At 40.6% G+C, this 18,500-nt stretch overlaps 1 protein-coding gene across 1 annotated transcript in view; it reads left to right on the top strand.

Moving 5' to 3' along the window:
- Nucleotides 1-18,500, top strand: part of PSMD1 (proteasome 26S subunit, non-ATPase 1) — a 102,794-nt gene that overhangs the window by 62,651 nt on the left and 21,643 nt on the right. The window contains exons 17-18 of the mRNA XM_066280356.1: nt 5,892-6,006; nt 10,870-10,986. Of these exons, the coding sequence (XP_066136453.1) occupies nt 5,892-6,006; nt 10,870-10,986 (232 nt within the window). The remainder of the gene's footprint in view (nt 1-5,891; nt 6,007-10,869; nt 10,987-18,500) is intronic.

Here is an 18,500-nt window from a genome sequence, read left to right as displayed (position 1 = left end):
GTAGGTTGATCCTGACAGTGTTTTGCCAGGTAGTTCTTGCCAGAAAGTTGCTCATACTATAGCTGCTTTTGTCAAGAACAATAAAATAAAATATTTTTTAAAATATAAGTGAAACTGTGATGTCTTGAAATGATGATGTCCTTAATCAAAAGAATTATTACCTGGAATTATAGTTGATATAAAGGGCCCAAATATCTTTGGTTTAGACTTGCTCAACCCTGCAAGTCTTAAGTAATTGCTTGTAATCAGCTCTTAAAAGTGGACTTTTGCCCAGTGTGGCTCAGTGGATAGAGCACAGCCCTGGGACACTGAGGCCCCAGGTTCAAAACCCCAAGGTCGCCAGCTTGAGCAGAGAGTCACAGGCTTGACACATGTAAGGTCTGGTTGGTTTTTGTTTTATGAAGTTAGTAGTCATTGATGATTAATTACACCGAAGTTCATTAATTCTTTCCAAATTGCAAAATGGTAATATAATTTACTGTTTATTCACTTAACTGTTACTTTAAAATTTTTTATATATACATACACTGGGTGCATCTATATGTTTAGATAAAGATTAATGTACAGTTTTGTCTTCAGTAAATATTTTCATTCCTATCGTTCCTTAGAAAGAGTCTTTTGTCCTTTTAGAGCTACCTGCTGAAAAATTAAACAAAGACTGTTACAGTTTTATTGTACTCTTGAGGAGATTAAATGTCTAAGCTAATTTATTAAGAATGTGTCATTCCTTGTCTTTAACACTTTCTTGAAGAATGTGTCATAGTTGGAACTGTTACTCAGCTGAGAAGCTTACAAGGATTTTTTATGTGCTGGAGTTTATAGCCCTCACAACCTACTTCAGTCTTTACAGTTATCAACTGGGTAAAGCTCTGTATTAAACTCCCAGTGTTTATGTTCCCAGGCAAACTTTTTTCTAAATCTCATGAAATTGTTAATGTTCTGTTCAAAGTATAATATTTTTTTAACAAATGGGGATCAAGAAATAAATGAAGTGATTTTGATTGTTTAAAGTTACTTTTTTTTTTTTTAAGATTTTATTACTTTTATGGAGCAGGGGGTGAGAAGTATCAACTCATATACTGCTCACAAAAATTAGGGGATATTTTATTGCTTCATGTTCATTTTTAAATATCCCCTAATTTTTGCGAGCAGTATAGTTGCTTCACTTTAGTGGCTCATTGCTTGCTTGTCATATGTTCCTTGACTGGGCAAGCCTAGGGTGGCAACCTCAGCCTTTCAGGTCAATGCTTTATCCATTGTGCCACCATAGGCCAGGTGAAAAATAAATGAAGTTTTAAGATACATTTAGGGTAAGTTCTTTGCTGTGAATCTGTTTTCCCTCGACTATTCTGTTCTTTCTTAGAGGCAAGTGGGTACGTCTTCTGTGTGCCATTAGCTTCTTTAAAAGGTTGGTAAGGAAATCTGGAGTCAGAACTCCAAATATAACCAGCTTTTTAGGGTTTATATCCAATTTGCTTTACATTGTTTTGAATGAACTTTTTTTTTTTTTTTTCCTGAAGCTGGAAACGGGGAGAGACAGTCAGACAGACTCCCGCATGTGCCCGACCGGGATCCACCCGGCACGCCCACCAGGGGCGACGCTCTGCCCACCAGGGGGCGATGCTCTGCCCCTCCAGGGCGTCGCTCTGCCGCGACCAGAGCCACTTTAGCACCTGGGGCAGAGGCCAAAGAGCCATCCCCAGCGCCCGGGCCATCTTTGCTCCAATGGAGCCTTGGCTGCGGTAGGGGAAGAGAGAGACAGAGAGGAAGGAGAGGAGGGGGTGGAGAAGCAAATGGGCGCTTCTCCTGTGTGCCCTGGCCGGGAATTGAACCCGGGTCCCCCGCACGCCAGGCCGACGCTCTACCGCTGAGCCAACCAGCCAGGGCCTTGAATGAACTTTTGAGCGTAAGTTACCTTCCAAGTTTTTTAAAATATGAGTCCAAACTATAACATACTAGTAGTCAAATTCCTGGTTCTGACCCAAAGACAATTTCTGGTTCTGCATCTAGATTTCCGTGATTATAGTATAGTATTATACTATCCCACACAAAACTCTCACCAGCATGAATAAAGTAGAGCACATATCATTTTACGGATAATACAACTAAGGCTCAGAGAGATTTAGTGACTGCCACTCAGTTAATAAATGGCTGCACTAAAACTGGTACCCAGGTCTAACTCCAAGCCCATGTTCTCTACCACAACAAATTGAAGATGAGGGAGGAAAGAAATAGAAGGATAATTTAAGAAATCGCTCTATTATTCCCAGTGAGAGATGATTGGGACCTGACGCAGGCAATGGAATCAGAAACAAGATTTGAGGTTTCACTGGACTTGCTGGCAGATTAGATGTGGGAAGTGAGGGAATAAAATGATTGGAGATGTGAGTTTTCCGAGGGTGTAGATGAATGGTCGTGGTGGGAGTAGCACTTGAGGAGAGGCGTGCTCTTTACTCCTCTGTGTGGAATGACCTGTATGTTACTGAGGAGGTCGTGGTATCTTTAGTTAATGATACTCAGTAGGTACTTTGAAATTTAGGATGCTGCTCAGATATGTGTAGTCTGTTGTTGGTAGGGAATACAAAGGTATTAACATTAAATTCTTAATTCCTGTGTCATTGTGTTAATCATGTGACACTTGCCTAATGAGAATTATAAACTCATAATTCCACCAAGGGACTACCCTGAGACTTACGGCTATGCCAAATTCCCACTGTGATGGACCCCATGTGCATAGAACAGTGTTTCTGTCTACATACATACATTGCAGTACTTTCGCTCCTTTAGTGAAGATGAATTTTTTAAGAAGACACCATATTCTTGAAAGGATCTTGATTAATTAATATGACTTAATGTTGATGTTGGAGGAAATAGTCAGTTAACAGTAGTTAATAGCCAGTATGTTGAAAAAACAGAATTCATACGTGCAGTTCATGGTTGAATGATATAGCAGTGACGTATGCATATTCCCTTGTGCAATTCCTGCTCTATGGGAGGTTTGTACATATAGCAGCTCTGGCAAGATGACTGTTAGCTACAAGCCAAGAAATTTTATGGAAACTACAAATCAGAACTTGGTTACCTATTCCAGTGTGTGTTTTGTTTTTTAAAGTAGGCCTTCCCTAAACCTATATGTAGGCTTACTACTGGGAACTTCAAAGCACATAAAATTAAAAGATACTTAGTTAGCCTTTGTAAAGTAACACTAACACAGGGGCCCCCAAACTTTTTACACAGGGGGCCAGTTCACTGTCCCTCAGACCGTTGGAGGGCCGGACTATAAAAAAAAAACTATGAACAAATCCCTATGCACACTGCACATATCTTATTTTAAAGTAAAAAACAAAACGGGAACAAGTACAATATTTAAAATAAAGAACAAGTAAATTTAAATCAACAAACTGACCAGTATTTCAATGGGAACTATGCTCCTCTCACTGACCACCAATGAAAGAGGTGCCCCTTCTGGAAGTGCTGCGAGGGCCGGATAAGTGGCCTCAGGGGGGCCGCATGTGGCCCGTGGGCCGTAGTTTGGGGACCCCTGCACTAACAGATACTTGTTAACTCTGCCTTCTTTTGATTGCCTGGCTGAATTATAAACGTAAGGGGGAAGGGAACAGTGAAGGGCTTGAGTTTAAAGATTTTATTTATTCATTATAGAGAGGGGAGGGGGGGGAGGAGCAGGAAGCATCAACACCCATATGCACCTTGACCAGGCAAGCCCAGGGTTTTGAACCGGCAACCTCAGCGTTTCCAGGTTGACGCTTTATCCACTGCACCACCACAGATCAGGATATTCTTCCCAGTGGTTCAGCACTAGGCCTTGGACCTAGCAGAAAATACTTGTTGGGTTGAGTCTCTAAATACAAGTTTGGTTTGACTCCCTTTGTCTTTTATTAAGTAATAAGATTAAAAAAAGTTTTATCTTTAGTTCCTAGCACTGTACTAACAGTTTATGGAAATATAGGAGACAATCTCACATGTGCAATCTTGAATGAATGGTGTTTGTAATTAATTAGACAAAATGCTTGATTTTGTCAGAGAATTTAGGTATCAAATTATGGACAGAGCCTTAAGTTCTTACCCTAACAGGAATTAGATGAAGGTACTGTCAACTACAAGTTTAAGAATAACACTGCAACAGTTTCTTTGGTGTAATATCACTTTAAATTTAATTTTTATTTCATAGGAATACTTCTCAATGAAGCCGTAATATTCTTGTAAAGTAGAGTAGACCTTATGGGACTAATGCCATTTGTTTTGTTGGGGGGAGAAGAACCCCAAAGTATTTGGTTAATTGAACCTTATCTAAGTTATCTCAGCTATTTATAGGCCAAATAGAAACTTGAACATGGGTTTTTGCCTCTGTGGTTTCCCCTTATACTTATATTTATTTTATATTATACTTATATAAATAATAATTTATATAAGTATACTTATAAATTATTGCCACATTTTCGGTTATTTGCTTTTTATATTATTCTTGAAAAATGAAGTTAATAAAAGTTATCTCTAATTACAGAAAAGAAAATGTAAGTGACTTGCCTAATGTCATGTACACTGTACTAAGAAATTAGCAAAGCTAGGGCTATAACCCACATCTCCTGCTTGGTAATATTGCTTTTTTCACAACACCAAACTGTTTTCCATATTGTTGCCGTCAGTATTATTTCCAAATTATTCATACTAGCAAACTTAGTCAAACCGAGAACATTTTTAAGAAAGGGCGATAGACTCTGTAGGAGCAAATAATGCAGCCTTACCTTATAGTGAAAGTGCACTTTTTATAGACAGTTTTCATAAACTTGGTTCTGCTCCATTTGAAAGCTGAGTTTACCACTCACTGGAGCTTTAGGGTAGAGAACAATTTTAGCATTGGATTATAGATTTGAATTGGTCTGTAGGTAATAACTGTTTTCATTAACAATGGGACAGTCTTTTTAAAAAGAGATTTTATTGAAGTGCAAAATACACCTGAAAACGTGCTCATAATCATTACCCTGCAACTTGAACACCTGTCTAACCAGCACCTAGTTCAAGATCATTACCAGCTTCCCATAAGCTCTGCTTGCACTCTCTTCTAGTTGCTACCCCTGTCCTGTTGCCCCTCAAGGGTAACCACCATAATAAGGTAGTTTTTTAGAGTTCAGATACTTCATTGGTCAAGGTTGTTCTGTTTCTTTTCTTTGTCACAAATATAAGAAGATGAGAAAGGAACAATTACTTTATTCTTATCAACACAAAAATAATTGCTAACGACAAAAAGAAATCAGAATTTCCTTATCACCAAGGCTTATTTATTAGTTTAATATTCAGCCAGAGTAATGCTGGGAGATTTAAATCTTTCATGCAGCTTTGGAAACATCTTGGAATCTCTATAAGTGACTTTTGTCTTCTAAAACAAAACAGAGGAAGCAGGGACTATTAGAATGGATGTAGAGCAGTGTAGTGTGCATCCGCATCTCCATGGTTATTCCTGACTATGGAGGAGGCATAAGGGGATGACCTGAATTCCAGACCTGTTGTTGAGGAATCACTGATACATACCTCTTTCTTTCCTCCCTCCCTCCCTCCCTCCCTCCCTCCCTCCCTCCCTCCCTCCCTCCCTCCCTCCCTCCCTCCTTTCCTTCCTTCCCTGCCTCCCTTTCCTTTCCTTTTTTTCTTTTCTTTTTCTTTCTTTCAACATTCCTCTTTCTTTGCAAATATTATCTAAATATTGAAGATAAATTTCTAATATCAATAATTAGAATTCTATAGATTTTTAACTGCAATTTCTGTGTTAAACATAGCTGTTGTTTCCCATTAATTTAAAATATTGGTTCAGATTCTTCCACCTTGATTTGAAGTCTGTTATGTATAACACTGTGTACACTTTCTCTGCTTCTTCTCAGGACCCCTGAGCAGTGCCCCAGCGTTGTCTCCTTGTTGTCGGAGAGTTACAACCCTCACGTGCGCTACGGCGCTGCCATGGCTCTGGGGATCTGCTGTGCTGGGACAGGAAACAAGGTAGAGCCAACGCCAATGGGACCAGTGCCCTCCTGGCGCCAGACTGTTTTCCTTCACAGAGAGGTTTATGTAACAGCTGTAAAAATACAAGTGTTGTGTGATCTGTAAGACTTAACTCGCAAGGCTTCCCAGAACTTCCTTACTTTGCTGTGCTGGGTGGCTTAGAGCCATTTAAGAGCACACTACCACATTATATGGTGGCTATAACGAAAAACACGCCATTGACCTTTTAATTGGGGAGGGGGCAGTGGTTGGGGAAGAAGATAAAGTAGTTTTTTTCTGTAAAGAACTACTCTGGTCATTTTACGTGGTTATTTTACATGTCGAATTTGCAGAATTAGTATTGTGCAAATCAGGGTTCCCATGTGAGGCCACCAAAATCAATTCAGTTTGATTCCTTTGGTTTGGTTTGGTTTGAAGCAGATCATTTAAGTGCTATTTGCCTGTTTTCTCCTCATGAACTTAATAGGTAATCTGCTATTTGGTAAGCCCTCAAAAGTGACAAGAGATTGGTTGGGCAAGTTGATAATTTGAAAACATAATTCATCCTTAGATTCATAAAGAAATGCACTAGTATTGCTTACATAACAAGTATTTTTGATTGACAGCAATAACATAATCATCATGTTTTACCTTTTATAGCACATATGCAGAGGTCAGTGTTTGTGTGTGTCTGTGTGTCTGTGTGAACATGGTATGCTCCCAGTATCTTTACATAGGAGAGAAAGAGTCCATTTCTTATCATCTCTCATTCAAACTAAAATAAAGAAAAGCACAGTTACTCATTTCTTGATTGATTCCTGGAATTAATTTTTTTGTGTGTGGGTTTATGTATTTTTCTGAAGTGAGAAGTGGGGAAGCAGAGAGACAGACTCCCACATGCACCCAACCAGGATCCACCTGGCATGCCCACTAGGGGGCGATGCTCTGCTCATCTGGGGCGTTGCTCCGTTGCAACCAGAGCCGTTCTAGCACCTGAGGTGGAGGCCATGGAGCCATCCTCAGCACCCAGGCCAACTTTGCTCCAATGGAGCCTTGGCTGTGGGACAAGAAGAGAGAGAAAGAGAAAGGAGTGGGGAAGGTGAAGAAGCAGATGGGTGCTTCTCCTTTGTGCCCTGGCTGGGAATCGAACCTGGGACATGTACACATCGGGCCAACACTCTACCACTGAGCAACCGGCCAGGGCCTGGAATTAAATTTTTATTTGACTTTTTCCCTGAAAAGAGTATTAGTATTAGATACAGATAACTTTTTCTGATCACATAAAACATAATTGAAGATAGGCTCAAAATAAGGATTTTTGCTACATGCGGCAGAAATTGTGCAAAATATTTATGGAGACAGCCCCTTCAAATATTCTCATTCCGGCTCCTTAACCGGCTCTATTTTTCTTTACAGCGCTTATCACCACCTGACATATTTTTACACCTATTTTATTGAGGTATTGTCTTGTCTCCTCTCCACTAAAATACAAAATCACTGGGAACAGTATGTTCACTGCTAGAATCTAAAGTCAGACCTGGCACACAGAAGACATTCAGTAAATACTTGTCAAACGAATGACAGAAGAAAGATCCTGTAAGGATTTAATGGTGAAAAAGTTGGACATGGTCTCTCCCCTCAAAGTTTTCTTTTTTTAAGGTTTTCTTTTCTTTTGAGTGAGGAATTCTTCTAAGAGAATCTCTCTCACTTTTATTAGAAATGTCATTGGGTATATAAAATGCAGTTTATAGAAATTGGTCTTCATGTAGTTGGATGTTTTGCTGTTTCCCCCCTCAGGTCTAGATAGACATTTAGGTCAGCCTTATAAGTTAAATGTCAGTTAGACCTCTCTTTCTTTCCAGATTATTCTAAACTTAATACCTTGGACCAAATGTTCTCTGAGACTCGGCATCTGACAAATTAATTCAGTGAAAATAATTTGTTACTCATATTAAACAAGTCTGCTTTATTTTGAGTTTGTGTGATCTTCATATCAATACCTATTTGAAGTTGATGCTTTATTTTGTTACTTAAAAACCTGAAACATCTGTTTATTCTAAAATTTACCTGTGATGTTATATCACATACTTCACAGGCCAAGTTAGTGTCTTTTAATCTGTAAGTTGGAAATTTGGTTGTATTTTTATCATATCTACTTCATAAACAATATTGACAATATAAGAGTAATGTTTGAAAAACTTACTCCTCTGCACAGTGTCATTACATTTTTTAGGGAAGTGGGGAAAAAGAAAACACGTATCTGGTATATGTAATATCTGTTAATAGCTTTGATTTTTAAAAACAAATAAATGCAGTCATGTACCACGTAACAATGTTTGCGTCCCCTGAGATTATAATGGAGTTGAAAAATCCCTATCACCTGGTGATGTTGTAACCATGGTAACATTGGTTAGTGCATATTCCTCATGTTTATAGGGAAGCTGGTATAAACAAACCTACTGTGCTAGCAGTCATAAAAGTATAGCACATACAATTACAATAGCAGGCTGTGCCACCTAGGTTTGTGTTTACACAGTGACAAAGTCACCTAAATACATATTTCCCAGAACATACCTCTAGCATTAAATGGTACATGACTATAAATCCACATGTCAAGAAATCTAGCTCAGGCCAGATAGCTTGGTTGGAGTGTCATCCCCAATACACAGAGGTTGCAGGTTCGACCTCCAGTCAGGGCACATACAGGAACAGATTGATGTTTCTGTTTCTCTCTTTCTCTCTTCCTTCCTTTTCTAATATCAGTAAATAAACTTTTGGAAAAAAAGAGAGAGGAGAGGAGAAATCTAAACTCATTTCCCCCAAAAAAGAATTCAGTTTAGGCCCTGGCCAGGTGGATCAGTAGATAGAGCCTCATCCTGGTGCGCCAGGTCACAGGTTCAATCCCCGGTCACAGTACATTCAAGAAGCAACCAATGAGTGCATAACTAAATAAAACAACTAAGTGGAACGAGTTGATGCTTCTCTTCTCCCTCTCCTCCCCACTCCCAAGTCAATGGGGAAAAAAATTTAATTCAATTTATTCTTCCTTTCCTTTGCCTTGGAACAAAGTATATTTAAGAAGTGATATACTGATTAAGAAATATTTGCCTGACCAGGCAGTGGTACAGTGGATAGAGCATCGACCTGGGACACAGAGGACCTAGGTTTGAAACCCCAAGGTTGCCAAATTGAGCACAGGCTCATCCGGCATCAGCTGGGGCTCACCTTCTTGAGCTCAGGGTCATTGGATTGGCCCAAAGGTCACTGGCTCTGCTGGAGCCCCCTGTCAAGGCACATATGAGAAAGTAATCAATGAACAACTAAGGTGCTACAATGAAAAATTGGTGCTTCTCATCTCTCTCCTGTCCTGTCTGTCCCTATCTGTCCCTCTCTGTCTCTCTCACTAAAAAAGATATATACCAGTATATATTTGGTAATCTTGTAAACCCTTAGCTCTGTTCTTTCAGGTTTATACCTAAGGATCTTATAAGGGATATTACAAAGTAGCAGCATTGACAGCAGGTGTTAATGTTGTCCAGAGTGTTAGTAGAAGTCACATGAGGCAAAATAGTTCTTAATCAAATACTATGGACAAATAAATGCTGGGAAAAACAAAAGTTCCAGCAGTTTTTATTTTATTTTATTTTTTCATTTTTCTGAAGCTGGAAACAGGGAGAGACAGTCAGACAGACTCCCGCATGCGCCCGACCGGGATCCACCCGGCACGCCCACCAGGGGGCGATGCTCTGCCTATCCTGGGTGTCGCCATGTTGCGACCAGAGCCACTCTAGCGCCTGAGGCAGAGGCCACAGAGCCATCCCCAGCGCCCGGGCCATCTTTGCTCCAGTGGAGCCTTGGCTGCGGGAGGGGAAGAGAGAGACAGAGAGGAAAGTGCGGCGGAGGGGTGGAGAAGCAAATGGACGCTTCTCCTGTGTGCCCTGGCCGAGAATCGAACCCGGGTCCTCCACACGCTAGGCCGACGCTCTACCGCTGAGCCAACCGGCCAGGGCACCAGCAGTTTCTTTAGTGAAGATTCCTGGCGCTTTTACATCCCTAGGGCTTCTGATATGCTTATATACATTTGAATCTACCAGAGGAGGTGATATATGCAGGAACTCCCAAACTTACTTAATCAAGGAACCCAGTTTTCAAGTACTGATAATATTCTGAAGGACTTGGTATTGAGGAAATTCTTGAAAACAGTTTTGGAAATCTTATTACGTGTGGTCTTGTCAAGTGTAACCATGAAATCAATTCTAGTCCTATTTGATTTAATTTTTTTTTTTTTTTTTTTTTTTTTACTATTCTACTAGCAAGTAAAATTTGTTGTTGTTTTGGGAGTTTATCTTTGTTTTTTTGTTTCTTTGTTTAAATACAGCTTTTTAAATTTGGTCTTGTAAAATTACCTTAAACATTACCATACCCTGGTATGTGAAGTAAGTTGGATATTTAATACAGGTCTTGAAGTCACACTGACCTAAATTTGCTCATGTGACTTTGGGCAAATTACTTAATCTTTCTCTCCAGTTTCTTTGTTTATGAAGATTATCTTATGTTGCTATTGTTGTTTTGTTCTTGTTTTATTTTTAGATTAAGAGAATTATATGAAATAGTATATTTAAAATACCTACCACTATGTTTGGAAAATGACAGGTGCTTAACAGACATTAATCTCATTTTCTCTTTCTTTTTGCCCTCTTTACCTCGAGTTTTCAATTATTTTGAAATTTAAAGCATTCTCAGTTCTGAACTATTATATCCAGTTAGTCTTAACTTGTTACTACAGTGTCAGGAAAATATTGACTTAGAGTGGCAGTAACTAATTTGAAAACCCAACTATATCAACTTTATTTAAGGGTTCTTTTTTTTAAATGTTTTTAGGAAGCAATTAATTTGCTAGAACCAATGACTAATGACCCTGTGAACTACGTGAGGCAAGGAGCTCTCATAGCCTCGGCTCTCATCATGATCCAGCAGACTGAAGTCACTTGTCCAAAGGTGAGCAAACAGACAGCTCTCTCTAACAGAGCTGGTTCAGGCCTTTCTGTAATAACTTACCTTCTTCTTCTTTTAAGAACATTTTTACCTCAAATGTGATGAACACTGAACTCATAGGAAGTAAAGAGATAAGAGAATGGGAAAAGTTTTAATACATAATACTCTTTAAATTCATTTTTTTTTACAGACTTATGATCACTTTGTTAATTCAACTATATAGTCATATTAAAATTAGAACTCATGCATTGATGAAGTCAGAAAAATCAACTTTAATTTTTGCCTCCTACTGTCCTTTTTAAATTTATTCAGTGGGATAACTTGTTCCTCTGATACAGAGGAACTTGGGTGGTCTGTGACTTTTTTTTTTTCTTTCTTTCTTTTTTCTTTTTTTTCTGAAGTTAGCAGTGGGAAAGCAGTCTGACAGACTCCCGCTTGTGCCCAACCGAGATCCACCCAGCGTGCCCACCAAGGGGTGATGCTCTGCCCATCTGGGGCGTTGCTCCGTTGCAGCTGGAGCTATTCTAGCGCCTGAGGTACAGGCCATGGAACCATCCTCAGCGCCTGTGCCAACTTTTGCTCCAATGGAGCCTTGGCTGCGGGAGGGGAAGAGAGATAGAAAGGAGAGGGGAAAGGGTAGAGAAGCAGATGGGCACTTCTCCTGTGTGTCCTGGCCAAGAATTGAACCTGGGACTTCCACACACCAGGCTGATGCTCTACCGCTGAGCCAACCTGCCAGGGCTGGTCCATGACTTTTTTCATCGATTCTTCTGAGATAATAAAAATTCCTACAGTCACTCTGTATAGTATATCGAATCTCAGTGTGGGAGGGAGTACATCCCAATTCTCTGTAAGAATGTCATTGCCCTCTTGAGTGCTCTCTTAAGCGGGGTGTCAGATGGCTCTAGGACAGCTTGCTTTCCCTCTTGACCCACATCTGTCCAGAGAAACACTCCTGCATATTTTGCCCTTCGTGTAGGTGGGAGTGTAATAAGTTCTTGGTACAGCTTTGCCTGCTTCTCCCATTGTCTCTCTCATCCTCTCCCCTCTCTGCCTGCCCCTCTCCCTGTCTGTCTCTTTCCCTCCCCCTCCTTCTCTTCTCTCCCCTTCTCCTTCTCTGTTAGTGTCTCGGGCGATAGCTAATGCCTCTTGCTTTTCGTACCACATGTCAGTGCACAGTGACCACTTATCATACTTAGCTCTCCAGGTGGTCCCTCTGAAACCTGTTTTGTTGAGAAGTGGAAAACACATAGATCTTATTTACATGTACTGACAATTACCAAGTCTGATAGACATTAAATACCATATTTCCTCATGTATAAGACACTGCCATGTATAAGACGCACCTTAATTTTGGAGCCCGAAATTTGAAGGGAAAAAAAGTACAGTGGTCCCTTGAGATACGAGTTTAATTCATTCTGTAACCCCGAGCTCGTAAGTCAGTCAACTTGCATATCAAACTGCCGATACTGGACCCATGCACCAGCACGCCAACTAGCGGCAGCTTCCCGAATCACGACTCGTATCTCAGAATTTCGCTCGGATCTTGAACAATACGGACCAAGTTGCAGCTCGTATCTTTAAAAAAATTTTTTTTTGTATGTTGATCTGTTCGTATCTCAAGGTACCTCTATATTACATAAAGTTATTGAACTCAAGATACTTATCATAAAATTCATACAACTCCTCATCACTGTCAAAACACCCATCCATTAGCTTGTCCTCCTCTGTGTCTGATGACGAATCACTGTCTTCATATATTGTGCAAAAACAAGCGAGAAAAAGCAGGAAATGCAAGTAAAAAAATCCACAACCACTGTATAAGACACACCTAGTTTTTAGACCCAATTTTTTTTAAAGTGTATCTTATACATGGGGAAATACAGTAGATGTGATAGCTTTGCAGTCATTTCAGATCTTTTAATTCTTAACACAAATTAGGGCAGTTAACAACCTGTATTAATTCTCCTATATAAGAAATAGTAAAAAAATTGACAACAGAGAAGAAAACATTGGCATGCTGTCTTCTGCCCCATCATGCACCTGTACAGCATCCTCATTTTCAGCCCAGTGGACTGATGTCGGGGGTGAGGTTAGAAGGGAAGATTTCCCAGAACTCATCAATTATTCCTTCTCATTTTATGGAACCTTATTTAATTTCACTTTCTAAATAGTTGTTACCATTTTTTTATCTTTAGTCAGTGCTTCTCTTTGTCAATATCATTTTTAAGACTTCTAAAAATTAGATTATTGCAACAATAGAATCAGTCTTCTCATTCTGTTTTTTGTTTGTTTGTTTGTTTGTTTTGTATTTTTCTGAAGCTGGAAACGGGGAGAGACAGTCAGACAGACTCCCGCATGCGCCCGACTGGGATCCACCCGGCACGCCCACCAGGGGCGACGCTCTGCCCACCAGGGGGCGATGCTCTGCCCCTCCGGGGCGTCGCTCTACCGTGACCAGAGCCACTCTAGCGCCTGGGGCAGAGGCCAAGGAGCCATGCCCAGCGCCCGGGCCATCTTTGCTCCAATGGAGCCTTGGCTGCGGGAGGGGAAGAGAGAGACAGAGAGGAAGGAGGGGAGGGGGTGCAGAAGCAAATGGGTGCTTCTCCTATGTGCCCTGGCCAGGAATCAAACCTGGGTCCCCCACACTCCAGGCCGACGCTCTACCGCTGAGCCAACCATCCAGGGCCTTCTCATTCTGTTTTAAGTATCATCTTCTAGTACATAAACATTTTTTCAAACAGACCACATTTTTTTCTGGGTTTTGTTTTTATTTTTATTTTTTTACAGAGAAAGTGGTTTATTGCTTTTAGAACAAAATAAGATGCTCTAAAACATTGTTTAATAAAGAAAATACTTTTAGGACTTTTTTTTTTTGTATTTTTCTGAAGTTGGAAACGGGGAGGCAGACAGACTCCCATATGTGCCCGACAGGGATCCACCCGGCACGCCCACCAGGGGGCGATGCTCTGCCCATCTTGGGGCGTCGCTCTATTGCAACCAGAGCCATTCTAGCACCTGAGGCAGAGGCCACAGAGCCATCCTCAGCGCCCGGGCCATCTTTGCTCCAATGGAGCCTTGGCTGCGGGAGGGGAAGGAGAGAGACAGAGAGGAAGGAGAGGGGGTGCAGAAGCAGATGGGCGCTTCTCCTGTGTGCCCTGGCCGGGAATCGAACCCGGGACTCCTGCACGCCAGGCCGACGCTCTACCACTGAGCCAACCAGCCAGGGCAGGTGGTTTTTGTTTTTAATATAGCAATTAGACTATATGAGTAGCTTTCGCATCTTTTATTTTTGCTTTTGGATCTTCTACTGATCTTTATCAGTTGAAGGTTATCCAGCTGACTAACATCATTAAAGAAGGACATTGAGGCCAGGGAATGCACCTCCCTTAATGGTAATATTGTAGATATTTATTCACTTGGACTTTACATGTCAGTTTCACATTATTTATATTTTGAACAAGATAGTGTTTAACCATCTTCCCATCTCTACAGTAAGATTCCATTGATTTTACAATCATAAGCTCTGCACTAACCAGGGTCCTTTGGAATAGGGGTGGGGGAGGGCAGACTATGCAGTTTGAAAAAGCATTCAACTATTCATTCTAATAAATAAAACTTTTATATTTAGAAAACACTTTTAAAAAACCAGCAGTTTTAATATTGACTATTATTTAATCATTCTGTGGAATATTTTTGAACTAAATCTTAGCTGACATGAATATATGGATCACTTCCATTTTCAGGTTGTATCAGAATCTTGGTATTAGAAAGTTACAATACATGTACAGCCAGTAGGCCTTGCCACTAATATAAATCTGAGGAAAGTGATGTGTGTGGCCCCACTGACTACAAAACAAAACTTTATAGGACAGTATAAAAATCAAATGGTCTTTCTGGAAACACTATCCCTTCTGCTCATGAGTTCTTATAGTTCAATTTCATTGTTTTCTGCTATTAAGCACATTGATAAGAGCTTTGTGGACTATAGTATCTATCATCTCTTTTATTTGATAATTGCTAATAAGACAACACATTCTTTTGGGGTATTATGTAACATTTTGGTAAAAAGAAAATGGCCCAGGTTTGATTCCCAGCCAGGAAGTCCCAGGTTTGATTCCCAGCCAGGGCACACAGGAGAAGCAGCCATCTGCTTCTCCACCCCCTCCCCCTTCTCTCTGTCTCTCTCTTTACCTCCGGCAGCCAAGGCTCCATTGGAGTAAAGTTAGCCCAGGTACTGAGGGTGGCTCCATGGCCTCCGCCTCCGGTGCTAGAATGGCTCTTTGCCCCCTAGTGGGTATGCCAGGTGGTTCCCGGTTGGTCGCATGCGGGTGTCTGTCTGTCTGCCTCCCCCTTCTTCTCACTTCGGAAAATATAATAAAAAAAAAAGACTGTTAACAAGCTTGAAGAGAAGTTCTAAAGGCTATAGAGTCCTAGTTACAAGATTGTAAACCAGTCCATGAAATAAAGTAGAAATGCCTTGAAATCAAAGATCAAGTGTTAATTTCATCAGAACTAGAGCCCATCCTCAAAGGAATCCAAAAGGGACATTTCTCAGATGTTTTGTGAGATTTACAATGGAAATTTCCAAAGGAAATGTTTTTGTGCAGTCATGAGACAGGGCACACCCTTTTACAGAACACCCTCTTCACACTGAGCTCTGCCATCGTGGTCTCAGTTAAGTAACTCCAGCACTCCAGCACATCTTTGCTCTTCCTCTGCCAATTTTTTGCTCACTCATTCTCACACAGACCCAGCACGTGCATATGCCCCTGGGTGATTACAGACTCCATTTGGAAAACCCTTAGACCAGAGGCTCAGAGCCACTTAACTAGAATAATGTCCTTTGAGCATTGACTGACTGACTCCTTGGAGCTATTTTCTCTTCAAGAACCAAACTCTACTCTTTATGAAGACTCTGTCTTTTGTTTTTCTTGCTATATGAAATCTGCCTTTAGTGGTTATTTGAACATGTACACGGTAAGTATTATCTATAGAATCAGGTAAAAATATACCGGTGTAAGAGTGGACCTGGTGCCCCTCCTCACCGATATCATCTGCCCTGAGGTCTGCTGCAGGGAAGCCTCTCCCACCACTGAGAAGGTACCCTTTTTTGACGTAGGATTACATTTGGTCAAGCTTTATAAGCTTTTAGGTTCTAAAATAATTTTCAGTTTGCGTAGATTAGGCTTTTGTGAGCTACTACAGTAACCTAGAAATATGTCTATGGGGAAATATGTGAGCTTTTATAAGATGAAAGTATAAGCATAGCCTGACCGGTGGTGGCGCAGTGGATAAAACATCGACCTGGAATGCTGAGGTCGCCAGTTCGAAATCCTGGGCTTGCCTGGTCAAGGAACATATGGAAAGCAATTGCTGTGAGTTGATGCTTTTCTCTTCTCTTCTCTTCTCTTCTCTTCTCTTCTCTTCTCTCTCTTTCTCTCTCTCCCCCTCTCTCTCCCTCCTCCTATTTAAAAGTCAGTAAATAAAATTTAAAAAAATTTTAAGCATAAAATTTTTATATTATATAGTGATATTTTACAGCCTAACACATCTGTAAATAGTAATCTTATTACCATACTATTGCCTCCTAGGGACTTGGACTATTAACAGTGTCAGTGGTAATATATAAAAAGGGCTGCAACCAATTAACCATGACCAAATAAAACTAATAAAATTGAGAAGGGAGCTAACAGTATTATTTAGAATATTGATAATGGGGAGATCCTGGCAGCGCTGCAGAACTATCTTGAAGGCAGAATAAAGAATTTAATTTTAGGAGTGTTGAGTCTGCGATGATAGCAGGTCCATTGGACATAAGAGGAGAGAACAGCAAAACAGAACTGAAGAAAGATATTTGGGAACTGGCCACAGAGAAATTGTATAAGTGGGTAGAGCTCTTTATGTACAATTCCAGAGGCCAAAACACTCTGAAAACTAAAAGAGGTTTGTTTTTAAGGACTCATTTGATTGTAAAACCTGACCTAGTATGAACTCTTTTATAACCTTTATTCTGTTTAGTGTTAGTATTCAAGCGTTTTGCTGCTTCAGAAATATAATTTGATTATGAAATATTGCCTCTACACTCCACTGTATTACATAATATATAGTGTATGCACCATGTTAGCTTTCCAAATTCTAAGTTCCGAAATGCATCTGGTCTCAAGGATTTTATGGAAGAAATTAGAGGGCAGTAGTTCAGGTAATGAGAGCAGATATAATAGAAGGAGGGAAAAAAAATACTCCAAAACTGATCCTTCATGTGCAGCTATAGCTCTGTATTCAGGAAAATAGAAGAAAATGGACAAGACGCAACCGACCAGGTGATGAGCGCCAGCAGAAATGCTCCAAGAAACCTTATTCCCTTCTCCTCACCTCACTGTTTCTCTGACATCCAAGAGTAGTTCTTTTTCCAGCAGTATCAGGTATAGAATTCAAAACAGGATAAATACTAAAAATGCATTAATTTGGAGCAGGTAGATTTTTAGATAATCAGACCAAACAGAATGCATGGGCCACAGAATTGCCTAAAATTTAATTGTCTCTTTGGTGAGATTATTATAATCCAAAATAGGACATTAATATGATTGTCTCCTACAGATTCTGCTCTGTTTTATGTGGGGGACATACTGTTCACAACAGTAAAATTCAGTCAGAAGTCCATGACCCTAGCCATGACTGCGTGAGCCTCTGTTCTTGCTGGGGAGCCAGTCGCTCCACCTCTTTATTTCGGGTCCACATCTGGGAAAATAGAAGAGTACCCCAGATGACATCAGAGTTCACTTCCAAATTTTAAGGTGCTACCCTAGCCTACAAAAATAATTCTTTATGAAGAATCATAATCATGAGAATTAAGTTACTGCTACATAAGTAAGAAAATGTGAAGAAAAAAATTTAAATGATTAGCCTGACCTGGGCTGGCGCAGTGAATAAAGCATTGACCTGGAACGCTGAGGTCGCCAATTCGAAACCCCGGGCTTGTCTGGTCAAGGCACATATGGGAGTTGATGCTTCCTGCTCCTCCCCTTCTCTCTCTCTCTCTCTCTCTCTCTAAAAATGAAGAAACAAAATAAAAAGAATATTCCTGGAATTCCTTAAAAAAAATAAAAATTTTAAGGCCCTGGCTCAGTGGTAGAGTGTCAGCTTGGCGTGCAGGAGTCCGGGGTTTGATTCCTGGCCAGGGCACATAGGAGAAGCGCCTATCTGCTTCTCCACCCCCGCCCCTCCTTCTTCTCTGTCTCTCTCTTCCCCTCCCGCAGCCAAAGCTCTATTGGAGCAAAGTTGGCCCAGGCACTGAGGATGGGTCCATGGCCTCTGCCTTAGGTGCTAGAATAGCTCTGGTTGCAATGGAGCAACGCCCCAGATGGGCGGAGCATTGCCGCCCTGGTGGGCATGCCGGGTGAATCCTGGTCGGGCGCATGTGGGAGTCTGTCTGCCTCCCCGTTTCCAGCTTCAGAAAAATACAAAAAAAATAAAAAATTAAAAAGAATTTTTTTAAATGACTCAAAACTAGCTTT

Source organism: Saccopteryx bilineata, chromosome 5, assembly GCF_036850765.1.
Source record: "Saccopteryx bilineata isolate mSacBil1 chromosome 5, mSacBil1_pri_phased_curated, whole genome shotgun sequence".
In the NCBI taxonomy this organism is placed as follows: Eukaryota; Metazoa; Chordata; class Mammalia; order Chiroptera; family Emballonuridae; genus Saccopteryx; species Saccopteryx bilineata.
The sequence above is the reverse complement of the archived record's forward strand: the minus strand, read 5'-3'. Positions and strand labels throughout refer to the sequence as shown.